The sequence below is a fragment of the Thamnophis sirtalis genome, unplaced genomic scaffold (genome assembly GCF_051295495.1).
Source record: "Thamnophis sirtalis isolate CommonGarterSnake01/CBP01778 unplaced genomic scaffold, rThaSir2_p1.2 scaffold_1, whole genome shotgun sequence".
Lineage (NCBI taxonomy): Eukaryota > Metazoa > Chordata > Lepidosauria > Squamata > Natricidae > Thamnophis > Thamnophis sirtalis.
Genome location: NW_028261381.1, coordinates 13,658,876 through 13,674,873, shown reverse-complemented (window position 1 = coordinate 13,674,873; position 15,998 = coordinate 13,658,876). Strand labels below are relative to the sequence as shown.

General features: G+C 41.5%; 1 protein-coding gene across 1 annotated transcript in view; it reads right to left on the bottom strand.

The window, feature by feature from the left end:
• The window catches only part of HIBCH (3-hydroxyisobutyryl-CoA hydrolase), a 55,492-nt gene that overhangs the window by 3,216 nt on the left and 36,278 nt on the right, over nt 1–15,998 (bottom strand). The window contains exon 12 of the mRNA XM_087707840.1: nt 249–368. Coding sequence (XP_087563966.1) covers nt 249–368 — 120 coding nt within the window. The remainder of the gene's footprint in view (nt 1–248; nt 369–15,998) is intronic.

Sequence of the window (15,998 nt, the reverse complement as noted above, 5' to 3'; positions counted from 1 at the left end):
AACATAAGGGGAAAAAATCTGACATGGTATAATGGAAGGAGGATAGTTTGTCTACCCGTAGCTAAAGGGTTTGCCCCTTGTCTAATATGTTCACACACAACAGTGTACAAATATAGAATGGAATAGATAACAGAATTCCTGTTCGTATCCTTAGTGGACTATAGGAAATACCAGCAGTCTTGTTAAGCCATACTTAATGACATAAAAATATACTTGGCTCAGAAAGTGCCAACATCAACACCTCTTACCATGCATGCTTGACTCAATCTATATTCCATTGTGAATACATCTTGCAGATTCAACAAAGCTCCCTCGTTAAGTTGCCGTAAAGTTATCTTGAGTGAAGTTGGGGACATTTTAGCAATTGTCTGCAGAGGGGGGGAAAAACAGCTGATGTGTGAATATTTGATTCCAAAGAAGAGAAACCACAAGTTGCCGTTTCAGGTCGAAAGATAAATTAACCATACAAGATAGAAATAAAGATAAACACCCTAATAAAATTGAAACATACATTCAAACAATAGGTTTCAATCATGAAATGAATACTCTTCACATCATCTAAAGCTCTGGTTTATTATTTTTCTCATAACAGATTTATAATACTGTAATTTCTTTCATAACTTGGCTTAGTCACATAAAACAAAGATATATTATGACATAGAGAAGGAATATTACAAAAGAAATAACACATTTGCAGTTGATTCTGAAATAACCTGGTTTAGTTAATGGAGTTCTGGAATCATGTACATCAGTGGTTCCCAAACTTGGCAACTTTAAGACTTGTGGACTTCAACTCCCAGAATTCTCCAGCCAGCAGAGCAGAGCTGGCTGGAGAATTCTGGGAGTTGAAGTCCACAAGTCTTAAAAGTTGCCAAGTTTGGGAACCACTGATGTACAGGGACAGAACTAATCATGTTCCATGTGCTATTTATCACCCTCAATACATAAACATGGATTATTAGATGCGGCTTCCTCAATTCCAGGTGCCATAGTGGATCCTTTCAGTAAAAGGATTGGGTGATTAAAAATGTGCCGGCACGAACAGGTGCGCGCACACACACGCACACAGCATCAAGTGAATAAAAGGGGATAGGAAGACGCCAACTAGGACAGAATGGAAGTAAAAGAGAATACAGGTGAGATACAGATTGGCAGTTCAAGTGACTTTTACCAGATGGTTGACCATCAGTGTTGACTGATGGTGAGTTTGGGTTGTGAAAGGAGAGAAGTCAAGTTAGTGAAATATTGGTGAGAGATACAATGTCGAGGATTAGTAATCTGATGTTGAAGGGTGCAATTCTGGTCACTAAAGGGGAGAGGTGAACAGAACCTACTAGTGATGGGTTGATGTAGATATGGGGGCAGATACAGAACAAGCCATTAAATAAAAAGAGAAGCCAACCATTTGGTGTTGGTCCCCCTCTTTATCCATATGCCTCAATCTTTGATCCAAGTCAAATAACTGGTGACTCTCACCTCAGGCCTCTGTTGATAAATGCTAAATCAGTGTTTCTCAACCTTGGCAACTTTAAGTCCTGTGGACTTCAACTCCCAGAATTCCCCAGCCAGCTGTGCTGGCTGGGGGATTCTGGGAGTTGAAGTCCACAGGACTTAAAGTCGTCAAGGTTGAGAAACACTGTGCTAAATCCATTGCAATAAGACCATATTTGGCCATGATTTGGAAGTGAACGAGTGGGAAGACCTGACATGCATTATTGAAAGCTGATTAAATGAGGTGGGGATGCTACCCTTTAAGGATTTGTCCACCTGGATCTTGATCCTTCAACAGACTCAATTCCAAGATTGCGAAGGTATGGTGGCAATGGTCTTAAGAAATATCTTTCTTGTGACCAAGTGACCTGATGAAACACGAATGGCTGTGTATGATGTTGAACTACTCAGAAACATGGCTGTTGGTAGTTAGAGACAATCATTTTACAGTGACTACTACTACTACTACTACTACTATAGTTCTAGTAAAGAAGGGAGAAGAGGAAAAACTGGCCTGATGAGTGCTCCCTTATGGTGACAAAGTTCAGTCATTTTTCTTTTACATCTCAACTTCTAAATGAAATTCTTGGGAGACACTATCAGTATAACTTAGCTTATTGTGGAATTAAGAGTTATGGGACACAGGTGGGAGGGCTACGTCTGCAAGAAACCAAGCAAGCTCAGAGAGCACCAAAGACCCCTCAACTTTTATCGCTAAACAATTAAACTACCATGATAGTAAAGTAGCTGCAAAGTATTTTACACTGTGTTACCTTTGAAGACAATTTAGAAATGGCATTTGGTACAAAATGCAGCAGCCCATTTATTGACAAATAAGAATGACTCTACCACAAAACACTTGTGCTAAAGGTCATGGATTAGCTTTCAAAGTCAATGTTTTTGGACGTCTTACATGTCAAAGTCCTGATTTTAACCTCTAAAGCTTATATGGCTTGGTACCCACATAGCACTCCTTCCAAAAGGGATGGCATATTCCTCCCAGTAGACTTTATTAGTAGTTCCCCATTTCTGAGGGGCTGAAAAAAGGGCTTTTCTGTAATGGCCCCAATGCCACAGAATAGTCTCCTCACTGAAATTAAGCTAGCAGACATACTGGTAGCATTTTAACCATTTTAGAAAATGGTTAAAACATTTATTCTTTTGGAGAACAATAGGCTTCGTGCAGTCTGTGTTTTCCCTTTTGTGGTACTTACACTTAGTGACATGCTTTTAGGTAATAATACTACATTGATATATTTTTATGTTTTTTATAATTCTAATTACTGGGAGTATTTGCCAATTATGACAGTATATAAAACAGATACTGTGTACATATAAAGCTAATGCTCTCTGGGCATCAAGGGAATTAAAAGATATCTGGGTATAGAAGAACTGGGAAAGCAAGAATGCAAAATAATCTCCAGTCTCAAGAAAATACTGGAACCTAGATAGAAAGTACACATTTCTAGTTATTTAGTTATGGTGCTGTCAGCGTTCCAGGTATCATGTAGAATTAAATCAGAGTCCCAGGCAAAACGATCCTTAAAGTTCCAATTTAATAAATCAGACATCTTGGCATTATGCTAAGAAATCCCAATTCTGGAAATCACATCAGAATCCCACCCAGTTAAAAGTTCATGATCTTGTCCCCACACCCACAATCCATCACATGGGCCAATCTTCTTCTTCCACGCTAGCACCTACACCCAACTGCTTCCGATCAGGTGCAAAGGTGCGGAGACAAAAGATGACCTTGAGCTTCTAGAAAGGATTTTTTTATTTTGAAAACAACACATTCTACCCCTTGCTATTCCCCCCCCCCCTAATGAGAGTGTGGCGGGCCAAAGATTCTTAAAGGAACCACTGCAGGCCTGACAGGTGCATTATGAGAAAATATGCATCTCTGTACAACTATTTTTAAAAAAGTAGTTCGTTAAAACAAATGAATGAGAGTTGTAGTAACGGAAGTAAAAAAAATTCATATAATAACATGGAGAGGACCAAAAAAACTTTTCAGGAGACTCCTCGATAACGATGAATTTAATCATTCCTAAAATATTTAACCAGTGTACTAGAAAGAAGACAAGTATCATCAGCAGAACATTAGAATGAGGAAATGGCTGCCTTTCTCAAAATGCTGGGTTGCAACTCCTGCTATCTCAATTAGTATGGTTGAAGGCTGGGAACCGATGTACAGGTAGTCCTCATTTGGTAACTGCTTCCTTAAGAGCACGGGTGTCAAACTTGATCACGTCACGTGACGTATCGCGACTTGGAGTGGGCATGGCCTGCGCGTGATGCGTCTGACCCGCAGGCCGCCAGTTTGACCCCGTTGCTTTAGAGACTGTTCGCAGTTATGATGGTAATCAAAAAGCTACTGCAACCAGTCCTCACATTTACAATGTTTGTAGGTCTGTGAAGCAAAGGAAAGCTGAAAATAAGATTGCAAGCAAAGTCTGGGTTTCACTTAGTGACTGATTTGTTTAGTGAATAGGTTGCTGGTCCCAATTGCAGTTGCTAACAAGGGGAACTGCAGCTGGCAACTCCGACACTAAGCAATGTGATCATAAAGCACCATCTCATATGATTGTACTGACTTACAACAACTGTTGCAACCATTCCGGTTGCCACCATTAAGCAAATGGCAATGATCACTGTTTGTGACCTCTTGCCAGCTTTCCCATTGGCTTTGCTTGTCAGAAACCAAAGGTTTCAAATGAAGGTTACAAATTCAGATTATTGCATGGCTGCAAGATCTACAGGCATTGTAATCGCAAGCCAGTTGTCGAGCACCAGAACTGTGATCACAACATTGCAATGGCTGCATCTACGAGGATTGGTCTTAAGTGTCCTTATTCAATGCCGTGGCACGACAAAACTGCGGTCCACTAAAGTGCGCCCGATTAAAGCGCGTCGCTGACGTCATCAGCAGCACGACAACAAGGACCGCGGAGAAAAAAGGGCGCTTTAAAAAGCGCTTTTAAAGCAAGCCGATTCACGTAAAAGTAAGGGTTAGGGTTAGATTAAGGGTTAGGTTTAGGGTTACGTTAAGCGTTAGGTTTAGGGTTAGGGTTAGGTTAAGGGTTAGGTTTAGGGTTAGGTTTAGGGTTAGGTTTGGGGGGGTTAGGTTTAGGTTTACGCGTTATTTTTACCTTTACCGCTCACAGTGTGCTCTTTTCATCGCGCTGTGATGACGTCAGGTACGCGGTTTCGTCGAGCGCGCTTTAGTCGACCGCGGTTTTGTGGTGGAACCTTCAATGCCATATAACTTTGAATGGTTGCTGAACTTGTGATAGTTAAACAAGGACTACATGGAAATATGGATATACCAGTATACTGAGCCAAAGTACTCCACAAGTGGGAAGATCCAGGTTTTAACCTACCCTGAACCATGGAAAGTCACTTTGCCACAACACAACAGTATCATAGACTTACTATGGGAAAAACGGGAAACAGCATACACCGCCTTGAGCTCCTGAAGGAAAGGCAGACCGTAAATCAAATAAAGAAATAATGTGTTACAAGAAGTTGAAGTGGGGAAGGTTGAGCCCAGGTGGTGCAGTGGTTAAATGCAGCACTGCAGGCTACTTCAGCTGACTGCAGTTCTGCAGTTCGGCTGTTCAAATCTCACCGGCTCAGGGTTGACTCAGCCTTCCATCCTTCCGAGGTGGGTAAAATGAGGACCCGGATTGTTGTTGGGGGCAATATGCTGACTCTGTAAACCGCTTAGAGAGGGCTGAAAGCCCTATGAAGCGGTATATAAGTCTAACTGCTATTGCTATTGCTATTGTTTAGGAAGGTGGTTTGATTTTATGTACCTGTAGGCGTCTGGATAAAATACTCAAAGCACTATTTATTTGTTATTAAAATGGGCAGTATTTTCTTTAAGCACTTTGCTTGTTGATGGCCCCACAGTCACAGAGAAACAAAAGAAGGAATTGTTTTGTTTGCAGTCTTTGCTTCAGTTGGAGCCATTTTTGAGGCACATTCTCTTTTAATTCTCTCTTCAAAAACAGGAGTGAAATCAACACTTTTTTAGCTGAGGGGGACTGAAGGAAATCTGTCCTTGGGTAAGGTGACACACAACTTCCTTTCTCAAAGGAGGGGCCTTCTTGGGTGGGCCTGGAATGGCCATCTGTCTGCAGCCAAATAAGGTCTGTGTAAGTTTTTCATAGAATGAAGATACAGACCAGTGGTGGGTTTCAAAAATGTTTCGAACCTACTCTGTGGGTGTGGCCTCCTTTGTGGGAGTGGCTTGCCGGCCATGTGACCTGGTGGGAGTGGCTTGCCGGCCATGTGTTTTCTCTCTGTCTCTCTCTCTCTGTCTCTCTCTCTCTCTCCTTCCTTTTGTCTCTCTGTCCCTTTTTCCTTTCATCTCTCACTTTTTCTCTTTTTTCTTTTTTTATTTATTTATTTCTTCCTTTCTTTCTCTTTCTCTCTCTGTGTGAGTCTGTGTGTCTGTGTCTGTGTGTGTGTGTCAGTGGTGGGTTTCAAAAAAATTTGGAACCTCTTCTGTAGGTGTGGCCTGCTTTACGGGTCCACTGGTGGAATCTCTTCTAACCGGTTCAGTAGATTTGACGAACCAGTTCTACTGAATAGGTGCGAACTGGTAGGAACCCACCTCTGATACAGACACTTCAATAATTATAGAATGTTCATTATAATATTCCGCCTTGAAGCTAGCTGTGCTCAGCACGCAAAGGAACAGGTTTACCAGTTGCTGTTCTTTTTATAAAAAAAAACATTAAAACTACTAACCCATTGGAACAAGTGGCAGGTTTCCAGTGCTCAACCATTTTTCTGCTTCTGATTACTCAGTTCTCCTGTTTTTTTTTTCCAGATGTCAGCTGATAAAAGCAGTGACCCATTTTGCTTAGGTCTTTAGATCTGCTAATATGCAGTTGCTGGGCAGATCCTGCAAGCACAAGCAGGACAGTTTTATACCTCTGGTTTTTGAATCCATGAGTCACTACCAGCTGGCTTAATAGGGAAGCAACGAGAGGACAAATATTCCTCTGCAAAATAGCAAAACAAAGCGAACATCACACATGCACAAAACCCCAAACACAGAGCAGCTGATTAAATAGCATCTACTTTCATCCTTAATGTTCCAGTTCCTTTATTTTTATCTACAGTCAGGAGCTCATTAAAAAGGGCTAATTTGATACTGACCTATCCTTCCAATGAGGGACTTATCCACAGGATACACACCATTTATCCATTTTATCTTTAAGAATCCAAGCTCTTGTCACTTATAACGCATGAATCGGTGGCATCTTGCTCCCTTGTACCCATTGATGAACTAATGGAGATGCAACTTTAACTGAAGCAATAACCAGAATGAGCTTAACTGAGTTTGGCTGAAGCCTGAAGCCTACTCATAACATGGAATGAAGGGAGTGGAAATCCTGAAAAATTGCAATGCATGCTAAAAAATACAGGTAGTCCTTGACTTAACAAGAGTTTGTTTAGTGACCTCTGGAAGTTACAACAGCATTGACAAAAGTGACTTATTTTCACGCTTAAGAACGTTGCAACATCCCTATGGTCACGTGATTTTACATTTGGATGCTTGACAATTGATTCATATTTATAATGGTTGCAATGTCCCAGGGTCACGCGCGATTCCCTTTTGTGACCTTCTGACAAGCGAAGTCGATGGGGAAGCCAAATTCCTTTAACAACCGTGTTACTCGTTTAACAACTGCAGTGATTCTCTTAACAAATGTGGCAAGAAAACTCACTTGAACTATTTTCTCACTTAGCAATATAAATTCTGAGCTCAACTGTGGTCGTAAGCCGAGGACTACCTGTAATGCTGGCAACGTTTGGCAAAACTGAAGCAATTCAGTAAAACTTACTTTATTTATTTATTTAATTTATCTTATTAAACACATTTATATGCCGCCCAATCCCGAAGGACTCCGGGCGGCTTACAAAAATAAAGAGAAAAGCACATAATGAAACACATAACGAAAGAAACAGTTTAAAAATAGCAACACCTCGTATATTCATTCTAATCGGGGCTGGACCTCAAAAGTGAGGTCAACAGCCCCAGGCCTGCCGGAACAGCCAAGTTTTTACAGCTTTCCTGAAGGCCATGAGAGTGGGAATGGTCCGGATCTCAGGGGGTAGCTGGTTCCAGAGAGTCGGAGCAGCCACACAGAAGGCTCTCCTCCGAGGGCCCGCCAGCCGACACTGTCTGGCTGACAGCATCTGAAGGAGGCCCAATCAGTGGGATCTTACTGGCCGCTGGGAGGTATGTGGCAGCAGGCGGTCTCAAAGGTACTCTGGCCCTAAGCCATGTAGGGCTTTAAAGGTGATAACCAACACCTTGAATTGTGTCCGGAGACCAATTGGTAGCCAGTGCAGCTCGCGGAGGACAGGTGTAACGTGGGTGTACCTTGGTGGACCCAATATCGCTCGCGTGGCCGCATTCTGAACTAACTGCAGTCTCTGAACACTTTTCAAGGGTAGCCCCAAGGGTACTTCAAGAGGAGCATTAGAGCTCCCAATTTCTTCAAGACATGGAATTCTCTACTTGGCTCTAAAAACTCTGGCCAGGAGCGAAAGTATTGAAAGGCCTTGAAAGAATATAATCAGAGGTGGTATTCTACCGGTTCAGACCGGTTCGTGAGAACTGGTAGCAGAAATAGTGGGTGGCCCTGCCCACCCACCCCAGCTCTACGGCATCCCATTTAGGCCCCCTTTTTTTAACCAACAGCGCATGTGCGAAGGCTGTGTGCATGCACAGAGGTGGCACATGCAAGCAAAGCACATGCGTTCACATTTGCAAACCTGTTGGGAAGGTAAGTGAATACCACCCCTGAATATAACGCATAGCAATGAATTACTATTTTCCCACTTCTCACTCCCTACTGGTTTCTAAGCAGCAGCCGCCTCTTTATTCACTCCAAGATCATTATAGAATTCCCAGCTTCTGTTGGCTTCCAGCAGCTTTTCATGCTGTAGCTTTCAAAGCGGCACTTCTGCAAATTTCAGGAGATCTATATTCTCTTCCTGTTGGCAGGGGGTCCTTTGAAACGCTGCACTCGGGAACATTAAAAGTCAATGTAGATTTCTCCCAAAAGTAGCTTGTTTTTCTATTTTGGTGGGATTCAATTTTGAGTCAATTCTACATTGAGCCGGGATAGTTTATCTATCGCCAATCTTTTGATTCTACAGATTAAAGTAGAAAGTCTGTTTCTCTTGTGGCCCTGCTTCATCCAGAGCGTTTTTCAGAATAAGATGAAAAGAAACAGCTGAAAATATGAATGGTAGGGAAAGTACTAAGTAATGCGTCACTGACCTCTCTCTCTCTCTCTCTCTCTCTCTCTCTCTCTCTCTCTCTCTCTCTCTCTCTCTCTCTCTCTCTCTCCTCTCTCTCTCTCTCTCTCTCACACACACACACACACACACACACACAGAGGAGGTGAGTCAAAATTAAGAATTTGAACTGGAGAATAGTTGAAGAACCAATCAGTTAAGTGAAAGGCAGATTATATGCTAACGAGATGTTAATTTATTCTTGATAAAAATGCTGTCTAGAGGGAGATCCTGATTTTTTGCAAGGAGGATTTAAATCTGGGTAAGCTGTAGCACCTGGTATTCATCAACTCGTGCAGACCAAGGAGACACGGCGGCCGGGGGGGGGGAGTAATGGGCAGGCACGCAAAACAGCAGCATCCAACTACAATGTTTGAGAAAACAGATTCTTTTCTCATTGTAGAAAGAATAATAATGGATGAATGAACAGCTGTGCAGTCAAGGGAGGGCTAGAAAGGAAGCTGCCCTAGATTAAGGGATCTTCGAGAAATTGCAGCTTTACTAATCAAGCATTTCTCCTGTGTGCAATGTTTATTAATTGAGTCTAGGAATATCAGCCCTTTGAGTTAAGCAAGGTCAAGAAACGGGTTCCAGAAATGTTATTTATTACTGTAGAATAACAGGATCTTGAAAGTGTGCCAGGATTTCTCTCTCTTATAATTGAATTGAATTCCACTCTGGCCTGTCAAAAAACATTGACATACTCTTGGTTGCCATAGAGTCCAAAAGTCCAGAAAACAGAAATTTATATTTCATTTTCTCCATTCCCCCCCCTTAATAAGCACTTATTAACTTTCTGCACAATAACAAAGACAAAACATAGGAATCTGTTTCATCCAATCATACAGTAGATTGAGTTTCATTGATAACTGCTTCAGGGTGTGTGATAAGAACTGATATCATGTGGCTGGACTTGGGGAAGGACCACAGCTACACTCATCCCACTATAGGTTCAAAACGGCAGTGTAAAGCAGTAGTTAAATCCAATCTAAAGGGATGTTTTACAAAAAGAAAAAAGAGCAATATGTATATTCGCAATTGAATATACAATGGATGTCATAGGCTTTGCTCCCTGGAAAGTGATTGCAGAATTGAAACCTAAATAGTTAACAGTGAGAAATATCCTAGTTTTGCCTTATTCTCATATAAAAAATATAATTGCTTTTAATTGCAATTATAATTCTTGCATTGCTATTTATTTACGCAAACATATAAGCATTGCAAAGATGTAATTAATTTCTTAAATAAGAAAGTTTTCTGTGACCACAGGCAAGCATATATACTGGAATAGTTGGGCAATATATCTATAAATAAAAACATAAATTCCCCTAATGTTGCTCTACCAATAATGCCTCATGTAGCAACTTGTTTAATATTATGCCTTTAATTTTATTTGAAATATACATCACAACTACACAACCCTGAAATTTATATTTCACCAAAAGCACAATGAAATTATAAGTAAACCCCCCCTCTCTCTCTCTCACACACACACAAAGTATACACAAACACACACAGTATGTAATTAGGACATGTAAGAAGGAGAAATAACAAAGTCAGTTCTACCACCACAAATTCGACATGACTAAAAATAGATTGTATTTGTAATATGAATTGTAATGTTATTTTTATGTAGTATAAGTTATATAATACACTTTTTTATGTTTACGTATGGGTACACCATGTATTGTTAACCCGGTTCCTTGGTTTCAGCTGTGCCAAATTGAACACAAACTAGTTGTATAACCAATCTATTGTAACTACTGAATTATATGACTTAGACAGAAGGCAGGCTTAGGTGAGTTCGGTATGACTAGGGAGGGATGAAGCCCCCCCCCCCCAATTCAGGAACAGATCATTCGGGTGATTTCTGGAACATTCTGTCCTCTTTGGGCCATGCCAAGTCTTCCTGGACTATGCTGTTCCAGGAGTGGTTCAACACTTCCCAGAAATAAATTCTTTGAACCAGAAGCAGGTTGAGATATTCCAGACATGATGCTCCAGATAAAATGGGCCTAAAGAAGTGAGGTTTGCACGTCCTTACAAATCATGTATTTCAATGAAAAGTAATATTAAGAATTCTTTTTAAAAAAAATAGAGATAAGCTAAGAAAAATAGAGGCAACTCTGCAGTTCACCATAATGCAGATTAATGCATGGTTCAAAAGCTTTGAAGGGTACTCATTCTGGGATGGATTTTTTTTGTAAAAAAAGAGATAAGCAGGGAAAGGCGAAATGTGGCAGTTTATATATACAAAATGACTTAGTTGAATAGCTCTAAAGACTACTAAGCACTTTACTTTTTTTCCCTGCATAACTCTATATGTTTGGTGATTGTTTCCTAGCATTGATATTTGAGGAGTCCCTGCTTTTTTCTTAAGTGGAGACAATATTGGAATCCACTAGATTCAGGCACTTTTCTTATTGATCACTTGACAGGGCTCTTTCTAGGAATATTTTAGCAGCCCTAGTCTGTTGTCCTGTCCACTGATTTTCTTGCAACTCTCCTGTCCTCTTCTGCCATCTTCTGTTGGAGGGTTAACTCTTGTTTATTTACTTGGTTTATTATTTTATTCCCTGGGTTCCATCTGGACTTGTTTTATTCTACTGATGAGTGCTTTACTGTAGCTGTTATGTATTTCTTGATAAAACAGTTGTAAATGTTTCATTATTGTTTAAAAATAACTGCTTTAAAAGATAATGCTTAAGCATGGTGAAGATGGAAAACCTTATGTTTTGCAATGATGTGTGACTCAAATAACCTTCATCAGTATTCAGCCGATTTAACTGCTGTTGCAAAGCAAAGGAAATTTAGGCATTTCATTACCTATTTATTGGTAATAAAGGACAGGAGAAGTATCATTTTAGAATTTTTTAATGTCCTTTCATTACTTTTGTGCCACTGCCTTTTCAAGAGGCTGCATATTTTTACTGGTATTAAGGTAACAAGGGGAAAACGTTCCTTTGATACTTGTAACTCTTGCTTCTATATATCAGCAAGGTGATAAGTGTGATATTCTCATCTTGTTCCTTCATAGCGGAGGGCAAGAAAAAGCAAGGTGCCAATTTTATTTAATGAAGAACAAGTAGAATTTAAGTTTGCAGACAGTATAAATGTCAGCATTCCAAATATCATCCAGAATTAAATCAGAGTTCAAGGCATAGCTTTCATCAAAGTTCCAATTTAAGAAAAGAGACACGTTGGTACATCTGTGGAAAACCCTAATCTGAAAGCTTCCTCGGTTTCCCACCCAGTTAAAAGTTCATGATCTTGTCCCCACACCCACAAGTCCATCACACGGTCCAATCTTCCTCTGCCATGCTGGCATTTCTACCCATCTAGTTCAAGTCAGATGCAGAGATGCGGAGACAAAGAATGACTTTGGGCTTCTAGAAAGGAATGTTTTATTTTGACATTAATACAAATCTCCTTTAAAAATAAATCAACAGCAATCCCAGCACGGGGTGCTGTCAAGGGATGCTGACTCTCAACACTGACCTGACCCAGTCAGTGTAAAATATCAGCGAAGATGATAAAAGAAGCTAATGATGAAAGGCTTCTCTGCGAATCTTCCAAAGAATTGTGTGGGAAGAAATTGGAAGATTTATAGCATCTGGGAAGATGCAAACGGAGGGGGCTGAAAAGGCTAATTCTATACACGGCTGGAGGGGACAAGATGATTGAAGCTTCCCAGACCAACTTGAGCAGCTAAACATGAGTAGATGCTCCCCCTCCTTCCCCAGTCAAGGCTGGGGGGGGGGGGGGGGAAATGGAGTGGAGATTTTGACTCCTTCCAAACAGCAATAAATGAAATGAACCCATTACCCTGCAACTGAGTTGAAGATAGATTCCCTATCAAAATGGGGAATTCAAACCAGCCAGCAGGAAGGAGTTTGGCAAACATCTCTTCCTAATCAGCTATTGATGTTGGGGCTGCAACCTGTGAATCAAGCACCACCAGATTAGGCTTTCTTCCCAGGTCATGGATGGAAGAGATGCCAGTGGGCATCTGTTTGGCCATCAATATGGGCCATACTTTCCCCTAGCCAGCAACTGATGGTTGGCCTGCGAATCAAGCAACTGCTCTCCCTCAGCAGATGGCACCATGGCAGATAATTGGGCAGGGATAACCCAGGGATTGAAACACCCCCCCCCCCTGAGTCCAGTCTTACCTGCAATGCCCCAATAGGTTCTTACCCCACCTTCCTACAGAGAAGAGTTCTCAACAATGGAAGAAGGGATGAATGAGGGGGAAACTGCAGGATGGATTGCGGAACAATGTGATGAAGTGGTTCCTAAGTTTAGAGATGTAACTGGGTTCTTTCCCTCGTGAGGGCCAATAAAATGCCATCATTGCTGTCAACGTGGCCACAAAGCGTCAGAGTGCTTGGCTCTAGCCCCAATGCCACAAATGTGTGCACCAACCGCCATGGCGGTAAAGAGAAGGCCCCAGATGCCACCATAAAAGAGTCATCTGGACCAACAACCTCAGAAAGAGGATCCTCAACCTAAGGTGACGAAGAGTCCTACCAATGGGGAGGCCTTGGAGGAGGAAAATGCCGAAGATGACCCAATGGTGAGTGCACTTATCCGTCCCTTCACCTTCCAAGCCAAGCTCCAAGTACCCGAAATGGGGGTGGAAGGGGAAGTTGAAGCAGTCGTGGACACCGGTTGCACTCGATGCTTAATCAGCATGTCGATTGTAAAGCAACTAGGCATACGCACAAGACTTCTAGCCTGTCCCATTCGGGTTGAGCAGGTAGATGGAACGCTAATTGGAGGGGCCCCGGCGATGCTAATGACCGAGCTGGTAAAGTTATAAGTAGGCCGCCGCTATGAGCTTCTCAGATTCATTGTGGCTCCAGAGATATTTGGAACGCTGACAGTAACTTGGTCAAGATGGGAATGTAAAAGAATATATTATACATTATTCAATTTTTATGGAGTCAGTCAAAGTGTTTTCTATCATCTAGTCCTGCCTTAGGCATGAAAACCAGGTGAGTGACTTTCGGGCCAAGTCCAACTCACTTCACAGGGTGATTGTTATGGAGAAAATAGGGGGGAGAAAGGAGTATTTATTAAGATATATCACTGCCTCTGAGTTATTTATAAAAATAATAAAGGCAGGATAAAATTAATTAATTAATTATTTTGCCCCAACCATACAAAAAAAGATAGATTCCTGGATTTTATTTTTTTTAACTTAGGAGAAGAATTACTTAGAGACAAGATAATTCCAATTAAAACACCAACAAAACAGAGACCTAGCCCAGGTTACTGTTACTGTTTATTAAATTTATAGGCCGCCCAATCCCGAAGGACTTAGGGCGGCTTACAGAAACAAATTAAGAAAGATAAAAACAGATAAAACACGACAAATTTAAAAAGACACAACATGCACCCGATCTAAGCGGGGCTGGACCTCAATCCAGAGGTCAACAGCCCCAGGCCTGCCGGAATAACCAGGTTTTAATAGCTTTTCGGAAGGCCATGAGAGTGGGTAGGGTCCGGATCTCTGGGGGTAGCTCATTCAATAGGGCCGACAGAGAAGGCCCTACTCCGAGGCGTCGCCAGCCGGCATTGTCCAGCTGATGGTACCTGGAGAAGGCCCATCCTGCGCAATCTTATCGGTCTAAGGGAGGTGTGCGGCAGAAGACGGTCTCGTAGATATCCGGGTCCTAGGCCATGTAGGGCTTTAAAGGTGATAACCAGCACCTTGAATTGTGCTCGGAGACCAATAGGAAGCCAGTGCAGCTCGCGGAGGATAGGTGTAGTGTGGGTGTAGGTACACCCAGTATCGCTCGCACGGCTGCATTCTGGACTAATTGTAGTCTCCAAACACTTTTCAGGGGCAGCCCCATGTAGGTTCACCTCCTTTAAGCCAAAACTTAAAAAACGAAACTCTCTTTTCAGTAGTAAAGAACTTATATCAATTACTTCCGTGGCATATAGTAATGTATATTAGCTGCAGTGACACAGTGATCAGAATGCAGTATTGCAGGCTAATTCGGCCAGCAGTTCGATCCTGACCGGCTCAGCCTTCCATTGCTCCAAGGTCATTAAAATGAGGAGCCAGACGATTGGGGGCAATAGGCTGACTCTGTAAACTGCTTACAGAGGACGGTAAAGCACTGTGAAGCGGTATATGTCTAAGTACTACTACATGCACAGTTGAACAGATATTCCCTTTATCTCTGTAAGGAAGGCACAATAACAGAAATTTACTTCTTCAACTTTCAAACAAAAAACATCTCTCAAGCTCCACAGGCCAATTGCTTTAATGACAGGCATAAACAAAATGTTTCCCCATCTGTTTGCTGGAAATCAAAAGATGTGTAACTGTTTAAGAACATGTGGAAATTTGTCTTCTTTTTGATTACTGCAATCAGTTGCTGGTTACTTTCATTCAGATTCAATTTACCGTAATTTCAAGCAACAGAATACATAAATGCAGTCAAACTTTAATAAAGCCTGGATATATTCTTACGTCTGGTTGAAGTAAAGCTACTGGAAGCCCGTATTCAAGGAGCAAAACAAGTTAGCCGCAGCAATGAATGAAGCAGAGCCTCATTCACTTTTAATATTGTAGCACAGAGAGAACATTACTTGCCAAAGGCACATCAGAGCAAAATGTGCTAGTCACTTCATTGTTAATAATTTCATTTCAAATGAATGGCAACAAGAAGCCTAGATGGTTTAAAAAAAAAACTGTGGAAACTGCCCTCCTTAAAATGTATAAACCAGTGTTTCTCAATCTTGGCAACTTTAAGACCTGTGGACTTCAACTTCCAGAATTCCCCAGCCAGCATAGCTGGCTGGGGAATTCTGGGAGTTGAAGTCCTCAGGTCTTAAAGTTGCTAAGGTTGAGAAACACTGGTATAAACTATGAAGGCAAAAACATTTCCCAAGACTTTCAATAAGAAGTTGTTCCGTCTAGCCTTTATTTCATACTTTTTCTGTTTTTCCATATCTCTCAAGTGACCGTGGTACAGCGCTATACTTTCACTGAAATTCACCCTAACTATGGTTAATGGAGAAAAACCAGGCAATTGCTACCTGATAATATTAATTGCATTTTGGGGGGGATCCTAGTTAATGAATAAGAAAAAACCAAGATGTTCTGCCGAAAATAAATGATGATCTGGGACAGGGGTGGGTTCCTGCCAGTTCTCACTTCTTCT